At 52.5% G+C, this 9,585-nt stretch overlaps 1 protein-coding gene across 1 annotated transcript; it reads right to left on the bottom strand.

Moving 5' to 3' along the window:
* Positions 1 to 6,951: 6,951 nt before the first annotated feature.
* FAM110C (family with sequence similarity 110 member C) lies at positions 6,952 to 8,411 on the bottom strand. The gene has a single exon (XM_081156295.1). It carries the CDS (start codon positions 8,334 to 8,336, stop codon positions 6,957 to 6,959), a length of 1,380 nt encoding a protein of 459 aa, XP_081012421.1. The 5' UTR covers positions 8,337 to 8,411; the 3' UTR covers positions 6,952 to 6,956.
* Between the last annotated feature and the right edge of the window lie 1,174 nt (positions 8,412 to 9,585).

The raw sequence follows: 9,585 nt of genomic DNA on the forward strand, positions 1-9,585 counted from the left end.
ACAACCTGTGCTTGTTTTTTATCTTTGTGCTCATTGTCTGATGATGGAATTTATAAAACATGGAGAGAAAAAATCTTTTCAAGCAAAAGACTGATGAAACAATGAAATAAAAATAATGTCCTAAATATTCAGAACTGTTTTTACTGCTTCCACCTCCAGGAAGGTCTCGAGCAGCAATTTTCAACCCTCTTCAGCTCACGTACACCAATTACTAAAATTCTGCGGCACACCAAAAAGTGTATTTTTGGCCAGTCTGACCCACACACAGAAAAGGCATTACTTTGATTCATTCACTCTGGACGGCTATTGCTGTCTTGGCTGTTTTTGTTGTGTGTTTTTCTTAATCTAAGGGGCAAGAGGCCAATGCCCCTGACTCAACAGTCAGGTATTATTGTATGTTTTAAAAATTCTTGTGGCACAGAGACTGAAAATCACTGATGTAGGGGCCTTAGATGCCACGTCACTCACTGCTGTCACTTATTTCATCTCTACTGGTAATCTCATGAGACAATGTCAGGAAGAAAGGAGGAAATGAAAAAGATGAGAAATTATAATGGGCAGACACGTTTTGATTGTTTTTACACTGTTCGAGTTCATAAGTTAGTATTAATAAATGATAAAGATGCTTTATTTCTTTAATACAAACACACAATATTGCACTCCCAACACAAGTAGTGCATAGGAAGAACTCTGGAGAACCTGCAATAACAGCCACCTGATTTGTTCTATGGCACCAGCAGCCCAGCTACAACCACACTGATGTCCACCCCCTAGGAAGGGCCGTGCTGAGTATGCCTTCTCACTCCAGTGTCAGCGACCCGTAGTTTAAAAACCATGTACGTATGTATATAATAAGGAGACTTTCCAGTCACATAAGTACCTTTCCATCTGCACATTGCCAGTCTGCACCCACATCTTAGTGAACAGGACACCGTCAGGCTGGGATCCTCACCTTCCCCCTACTGATTAATCATGTTATTCTGTATGCCATCCTTCATGAACAAATGAAACTATTTTGCCACAGTAACTACTGTTCACTCTTTGAAAAAGCAATTATAAGCTCTTTTACTCAAACTGAGCTGGAAAATTTGGTTTTCTCAAAGTCACCAGGCAAATTGGGATAGTTCAGGATCAGGAAAGGACTTCTCACCCCCGAGCACACACTCGGCCCCTGATCTCACACATCTCTGGCATCTATTCCAGAATTCACTCCAAGGGATTCTTCCTTCCCCTGTACCCCCACTCCAGGGCAAATGCTTCTGGAAGACCTTGGTGATTTTAAACAGAAACCAATTTTTTTTTAAATATATTTTTCATCTAGTATATGAATGGTGAGTCTGCATCACTAAGATACATTTGACCTAAGTTTCGGTTCATCATTCTCAGTGTAGAAAGACACAAAACAATTTTACTTAAGCATTCACACAAAATTAATGGGACACCTGTGAATGTGTACACTAGGTATAAGAAAAGGTCCTTCAAGAACTCTCATCTCTGATGTTACCATGTTTAAGTGCAACCCAGTGAACAGCAGCATTTTTAGAAGGACAACTGGGGGACATTCTTCGAGCGAGAAACACGTTGTCTTTCAATAGAGTCCTCATGAGAAAGGCCCCTCTGCAGAACCTCCAAAGCACAAGCCTGGGACTGCGTGCCAACCAGTTGTCCGGCACAGAGCACTTTGTAGAGCAGAGAACACGCAAAGGTTGCATTGCAGTTAGACAACAGATAAGAAAAGATAACCAGGAAAAGTGCAGAAAGGAGAAAGGAGAAAATGATTTGAAATTATTCTGGTAAAACTAAAATTATATGAAGTGAATAAAACTATTTGAAGACTCATAAATGTGTGAAAATAAATATTTAAGTGACTCAAAGACCTACTCTCAGTAAAACAGTTACAAAAATAGAGTACAAAACTAAACAAATACACAGGTGTAACAAAGTGAGTTGGTCTAAAACTATTTTACCACTGAGAACTCGTCCCTCCCCCCCATCCCTATTCCTCGCTCTAATAATTTTGTTCTTGAAGAGACGTATTTTGATGAAACACAGAAAGCTGTGAAAGACTTGACTGGGTGACAGTTTTCTTGGGGTTGTCACTGACTCAGACTTTCTCTCTGGAGGTTCTCAGCCTGAAGACTCTTTAGTTTACTGGGCGCTCTAAGCCAGTTCAGAATCCGGTTGCAGTAACTCCTGTCAACCCGGACCTGACCCTCGTCGCCCAGCTGTCTGGAGGCCGCCCCACCTCGCAAACATGCCCTTTGCACAGAGGGTGAGCTGGTGCCAGCTCTGGGGCGGCTGGTGACACACAGAGGGGCAGGGCCTGTACTGTGGAAGCCAAGGCTCGTCTCAGAGAGTCTAAACAGCCCAGAAAGGAGGGACGCTGCAGATGGTTCTTCTGCCGCCTCTCAAAACACTGGCCGGGGATAAGAAATCACTTTTTAGCAGTCTCTCTCACTTATCTTTTCATGGTCTTCGAACAGGTCTACTGAGCAGGGGAGTGGCACCAGTGACTGTAAAAGTGCTGAGTCACCGAAGCCAGCATGCCCTGTACAGTGTGTGAGGCTGAGAGGTGTCTGCGAGCGGGTGTGAGCCACGGTGGTGAGAAAAGCACCTTCTCTGGTTCCAGATCTTTGATTCAATGGTGCCAATCAGTTAAAGATGACTGAACGTAGTCAGTACCATGGCATGCTTGGTTTTCATGCTCTTTGCCTTTTTTTTCCTTTTTAAAATCAATTTAGACATTGCTAAAATGCATCATGGTGCCTCTTAGCAAACCAGTCAAAAAGATGTCCCTGGAAATATTTCCCCTCGTCTGCTGCCCTCTGGAGGCCAGGGTGGGTCCACCTCAAACAAGGAAGCGTCTCCGTAGCCACAGTCCCTCAGCAGATTCCTGATTTCTAAGCACAAGGCCCCATCTTCTCCGCAGCATTTCAAACCTTCTGAAGTTACTTAAGCGTCCTCTGTGGAGTTCTTTATTCCTGGGAAAAGCAAGCATGTGGTCACCTGGGGGCACTGGACAAAACCTGTGGCAGTGAGCATGGCCCTGGGGCCCCAATCATCCAGGACATACTTCAAAGAGCCCCACTGTTGGGCAGTTTGCTCCCTGAGGAGTAGGGAAAAGCTGCCCATCAACACCAGTCCAGGCAAAAGCTGTAAGGCCACACATTACACCACCAACGCTGCTCCCTGCAGTCTCTGGTTCTAAGATATTTGCCAAATTGTCTTGTATCATAGAAATGCACACTTCACACCTCTATGATCCTACTCACCAATTTCACCCCAATAAATTTAACTAAAAAAATTAAAACATCTCCTTTTTGCACTTTAAATTTTGATAAGAAGTTGGAAGACTTGGTAAAGTGCTATCTGGTTTCTCTAACAGGACAAATAGCCATCTCCCTGCAGGCCTTTTTCTGGAAGCTTGAAATTTCTGTTTCCCTCCAACTACTCTTGGGCAGTAAAGAAAATGTCTTTGAACGTTGCTAAAGCCAGGGCTGTCTGTTACAGAGTTCAACAACAAAACAGAAAACAAAGCAGGCTGTCCAAATACACATCTGCAGGCAAACAAACCCCACCCTTTTCAAACACAAATCTCTCTAAAAAGGCCCAGGGCTGACCTGAAGACAGAAAGTGGGGCCTCAAGGCTACTCAACCACTTCACCTAAAAGGCTCTGAGTTAGGGACCCACCCCGTCCATCTGGTCAGAAAGGAGCCAGGAGGCAGGAGGTGTTCGTTTGCTCCCCCAGGGCATCTGTGCACAAGATGAGACCAGCTCTGCCCCATCAGCACCCAGTGGGCCCCACAGGTATCCTTTTTCACCCATGAGTAATGTGAAGAGAGCTGGGGAATATCTGAGATTTTTGCCTTAAAATTAAACAATGTTTATCCCTACGTAACCCAAAGGACAAGTTGCCACTCTCATAACAATATTAAAATCAGTAACATATATTCTATCCAAAAGCCAGACAGCCAGAGAGACCTACATCTTGGCATCCCAGCCATTGCAGTGACTTGAAGGGCAGGAAGATGAGTCAGCACCGCAGACGGGAGCAATTTTCATGAATTATACACTGGGAAACGGAGCCCAAGTCACCCACGTGTAACTGCCTGCTCCTCAAGGACGTGCGGTGGGTCGAGGGCACATTCTGTGAGTCCTTCTCCAGCTCCTACCCTCCATTTCGAAAAGCAAACATTTTTACTCCATGGGGGTAATAAACTTATGAATATGTTATTTAATTCTGGATGGCATATTTTCATTTTAGTTGATAATATCTCTACTAATAGGACAGAAACCTCCAAATAAAATATATGTGTTCTTTTTCACTTAGAAAGCATATCTGGGTTCACCTCAGATTTTCTGAATTTTTCATGAAATCATAACACGTATCTGTGTGAATTCCAACACAAATGTGCTGATAAACTAGAGAATTACACTTCCCTTCCTGCTTCCACAGCGTCCAGAAGTTATGGAATTAGTCTCAGACAAGTAACCGCGAGGACAGGTAGCTCCCAGAGGACACTCACCTACGAAGAGGACGGGGCCTGCTCTGTGCTCTGGGCCGGGCTCTCCACGGCCTCTTCTTCAAGGGAGAGAGAGTCTGTCAGTCAGGGGGCTGTGATCAGAGGCAGATGCTGCCTCAGTCCCAGGGAGCTGGACAAGGCCCTGGAGACTCATTTCCTCCTCCCGACCCTCCAACTAACCAGATGCTAGGTCTCCTGGGGTCAAAGTTTCCAGGAACTTGAGCTCTGTTTTGGGTCTAGGGCAGTAAATTTGTGAAGCAAGTATCTACCTATAGTGTTGGTGGCTGCTGGGGCATAGAGAAAACTGGGCAGGCTCTTTGTGACTCTGTCTCCCTTCTCTGAGCAGTAACATGAAACAGCTCAGAAGGCAGGTGGCACTGCCCCCCTGGATCACACAGGATTAAGAGAGAGGGAGGAAGAGGGTGACTACATGAACCTCTGCTCTCTTGCATAGACTTACCCTCAGCAGTTTCCTAAATTTGTTCTTCTCCCTTGACCTCAACTACTCCATGTCAGAGGGGAAAGTTCTCCCAGACTGACCAAAATTCTTGCATTCCCCTAGGCTCAAACCTAAATGACTTTGGAAAGGTTACTTCATGGACTGCATCCTAAATTCTCTTTAGGATACTGCTTTGGAGCCCTGGGGACAGGGTGGGTCTGGGTCCGGAGGGTTCTGAGGTGAGTCTTTGATGTTCCTGTGGTCGGGTCTTACTTCGGTTTGTTTGTGCACCACTTGTTACTCAGCACTGTTAACCTCCAATTCCACCTGCCATCTGTGCACAAAGCAGAGGGGCTCTGGAATCCCGGAGGGAATCTATTTTTAAGCTTACATTTTACATACTCCAATTGACAGTGTTTTTTGTTTTCCTTTTCTGAGCTCCAATGAAGAAACATGATACACAGATAATTGACTATACAGAATCACAAAGTGAAGAGTTGGAGACACCTGCCTTCATTTTACGGACAGTGGGCGCCCTAAGTGCAGAGTGGTGACTAACAGAAGACGGGCCTCCCAAGTCCCAGTTAGTGCTCTGTGCTCTAGACCAAGTCCCTCTGCGACCAAAGTGAGCCCCTAAAATTCCCATCCTCCACACCAAGACACTCATGGTGCCTGCATCTCAGCTCATTTCCAAATTCATCTCAGTCCAAAAAGACAATGTGAAAATATAAGTAAATGTCCTTTGTTTTTTAACATTGACTCCCTATTTACATTCTTCTGGGGCCTATGTTAGTGGAAAATAATCTTCAATAAGCTATAAGGAAGAACTTAAGATCCCCCCAAGTCCAAAACAAACAATGAACTCATCTCTCCTGGTTAACTTTCCCATCTGTACTAAGGCCATCGCCACTCAGAGAACTTACCAGGTGTCTTTTCAGTCCTCACACACAGGTGAGCCGTGGACACACAAGTCTGCAGCAGCTCCCCCAGCACCCTAAACACTGACACTGTGCCTTCAATTAGTTTACGGTCGAGGGCAGACAAAATACTTTCATCACATGATTTTTTAAAAAAATAAAATTACAGCAAGTTGTCATGGAAGGGTAAGAAAAGATACTGCAATATTTAAATTATTGGTTCTCCTAAGAGAACTGTGAAAAGGTATGGCCTCCTCTCCCTTCACTGTCCCTGGAAATGCCCTCCCCACATGTGCCTGGAAGGAGAGATGCAGGTGACAGTGAGGACCAATGTTCCTTAGCTCCTCAGTGGAAAAGAAGAGATCCACCTTGTGCTACTGGTGTCCAAGGGCAAGAAGGGTATCTCTTGTGTGGTCATCAGAGGCAAATAAGCTATAGACTCACAGCCACGCGGGCTCAGAGACACTACAGACAATCCGGTCCAGGGCCCAGTTCAACTCCCGAAGCCCCTCCCTGTGTACTATGCTGCTCCAGTGACGCTCCTTAGACAGCTCTCAAAACTGTAAAATATATTTAGCCAAACAGAGATTTTCCAGCTAAATAAATGCCAAACTGCTGACAACACCGTGCAGAGGGGCTGGGAAAGGCCTCCAGGACATGCGCATGGCCCACCCTCCCGGGACAGTCAGCTGGGACCAGACCTCAGGGCGCCCACGGGTCAAGTCACACAGACACTAGGGCTCTCGGGCTATTTTCAGTGCAAAAAATAGTAGCAGCAGGGGTGTAAAAACGCTTTCTGACAGCATATTATAATTCCAGTTTTGCCTGTTTTCACAGTAATAAGCCATCTGGGATGGTGTTAACATCAGAATCGCGTTTCCAAGCAGCCAGAAGCGGCACATCCGAAAGAAAGGGCGCTGGGCCCGCGGAACCTAAACTGTCGCGCGCGAGACTCCGCGTCTCCATCTCTGGGGCCCGCGCTGCCGTTAGGGCCCTGCCCCAGCCCCCGACACTCTCGGGGCCCTCCCGGCTCGCGGACCGGCTCACCCCCGGGTCCCTGCCTCGGGGCGCGGCGGTCACGCGGGGCCCTGCAGCCGCGGCGCCGGGGTCTCCTTGGCCTTGCGGCAGGTGTACAGCCACTTGATGATGCGCGCGTTCCTCTCCACCACCGAGGTGGTGCTGGGCACCTGCTCCGTCAGCGCCTCCTCCTGCAGCCCCTCGTCGCCGCCGCTGCGCCGGGAGAAGCCGCTGTCGGAGGTGGCGACGCTCACGCTGCGGACCTTGAGGGCCACGCGGTCAGACCCCACGGAGAAGTTCTCCCTCCCCAGCGCCTCCACCACCTCGGGCTCCAGGCCGCACAGCTGGAAGAAGGCGTCGAACTCGGCCGCGGACATGGAGAAGCGGGAGCTGAGGTCCGACTGCGAGCGCTGCAGCCCCCTGCGCCTGGCCGCTCGCAGCTCCGGGCTCCCCCGCGAGGCCGGGCCTCTGGGGCGCGCTGCAGGCGTCGGGGGAGCGGCTTTGGGGCGCGCCGAGGACGTTGGGGGAGCGGCCAGGACTCTGGGACACGCTGCGGGCGTCGGGGGAGCGGCTTTGGGGCGCGCCGAGGACGTTGGGGGAGCGGCCAGGACTCTGGGGCACGCTGCGGGCGTCGGGGGAGCGGCTTTGGGGTGCGCTGCAGGCGTTGGGGGAGCAGCTGGGACTCTGGGGCACGCTGCGGGCGTCGGGGGAGCGGCTTTGGGGTGCGCTGAGGACGTTGGGGGAGCGGCTGGGACTCTGGGGCACGCTGCGGGCGTCGGGGGAGCGGCTTTGGGGTGCGCTGCAGGCGTCGGGGGAGCGGCTTTGGGGCGCGCTGAGGACGTTGGGGGAGCGGCCGGGACTCTGGGGCACGCTGCGGGCGTCGGGGGAGCGGCTTTGGGGTGCGCTGCAGGCGTTGGGGGAGCAGCTGGGACTGTAGGGCACGCTGAGGGCATCGAGGGAGCAGCTGGGACGCTGGGGCGCGCGGGGGGCGCAGGGGCCACGGTGGGGCCAGGCTTGGTTGGCACCACCTCCTCGCCCCTGGCCCTGCCCTCCTCTCCCGCTGGGGACGTCTCAGGGGGCACCGCCGTCTTGTCCTTGCCCGGCCCGGGGAAGAGCTTCCTCACCAGGCCGCCCCTGAAGCTGTCGGTGTCCTGCCCGCGCGTGAACTCGCACTTCTGCCGGTAGATGACCAGCGAGTCCGGCCTCAGCGGCCTCCGCGCTATTGCCCTGCGCGCCACGGCCCCGGGGGCGCGGGCCGGGGGCCGAGGGTCGCCCGCCTGCCCTTGGCCCGCCGCGGGGCTGCTACCCTCGGAAGCCGAGCTCCAGGCTGTCCCTGGCCGAGCCCGCACGTACTTGGCGCGGTCCGCCGCCAGCCTCTCCACCGCGCTCGTGCGCGCGGGCCGCGCCGCGTCCTGGTCCGGGGGCAGCTGCCGCTCCATCGGGGGTGCGTCCGGGCCGGGCAGCGCGCATCCCGCTGGGGCTCGGGTCCGGAAAGGCTGCGGCCGCGGCGCACGTCTGTCTGGGACCAGTTCCGAAGTCCACGCAGGGTGGGGACCCGCGTCCCTGCCCGCCCAGGTCCGAACTCCGGGAACACCGGCAGGGGCGCGCCGCGATTGGAGCGTCGCCGGGACTCGCCCACTGCTTCTGGCGCCGCCCTCGCGGTCTCGCTTCGGGAGAGGCTCGCGCCCCGCCCCCGCCCCCGCCCCCGCCCCCGCCCCCGCCCCCGCCCGCCTCGGAAGCCGAGTCCTGCTCGCCCTTCCCCCGGGAGCGGGAGGGACCGAGCTGCTCAGCCCCAGGTGTCTGGGCTCCTGCGCCCCCGGAGGGCCCTGGGACCCGCCGAGGCCGGCACTTCCGGAGGGGGAGGGGAGGGCGGAAGGAAAGGGATCCCCACCCCACCCCCGGGCAGGTGTCTCACGTCTTAGAATCGTGGCGGTGACCGCAGGGTGTTTGGAAACTTGCCTTCAGTTTCCTGAGTCTCCCTCTACCTGCGCCCAGATCTTGATTATCGGAAAGGAAACGGATACAAATGGAAGAAAGCGCATGTGGAAGGGAGTCTGTGCTGCGTGGAAGGAACCCACAGGGACCCGGTTCAGGTTCAGGCTCAGTGACTGGCCGGCCTTGCCCCTGACCCAGACCCAGACCCGAGCCCACTGAGAGGGCAGGCTGGGCGAGGCTCAGTGGATTTGGACGAAACCTGACCAAATGCCCAGAATAACTGCTGTTTTTACTGTAACCAAGGCAACAAGAAACCACGGGGTTCACAGACAGTGGATCAGCCTAGGAACGCTGAAAGTGTAAGAGAAAATATTTCCAAAATTCCACTACTTCTAAAAGCTGGATGTAGAACTGAAAACATCTGCCAGGGTGCACTGTCCACCTTATCTCCTGTGTTAAGGCCAACTCCAGGGCATGCAGACCTTTCAGAGTTGCGGTTGACTTCTCCTCCTGATGGGCAGCACAGCAGCCCTTGGGAGACAGGCATGAGGTGCCTTAGGTCTGGGGTCCGTGGTCTCCAGAAAAGCATCTGAGTGCCCGTGGGCACCAAAGGGGCTGATGGTGAGTCAGCAGGTGCAGCTGCTGAATGAACTGAATGAACTTGACTCACGGTGCCAAACCTCCACCAACCACTGATAAACAGCAGCAGGGTTGTGCCACATGGGCCTGGAGACCTTAGTCCCTGTGAGGCCA

Source organism: Miniopterus schreibersii (assembly GCF_964146895.1).
Source record: "Miniopterus schreibersii genome assembly, chromosome: 13".
Classification (NCBI taxonomy): domain Eukaryota; kingdom Metazoa; phylum Chordata; class Mammalia; order Chiroptera; family Miniopteridae; genus Miniopterus; species Miniopterus schreibersii.

Coding starts and splice junctions, on each gene's coding strand:
- FAM110C (XM_081156295.1), bottom strand. CDS start 8,336: ATGGAGCGGCAGCTGCCCCCGGACCAGGACGCGGCGCGGCCCGCGCGC.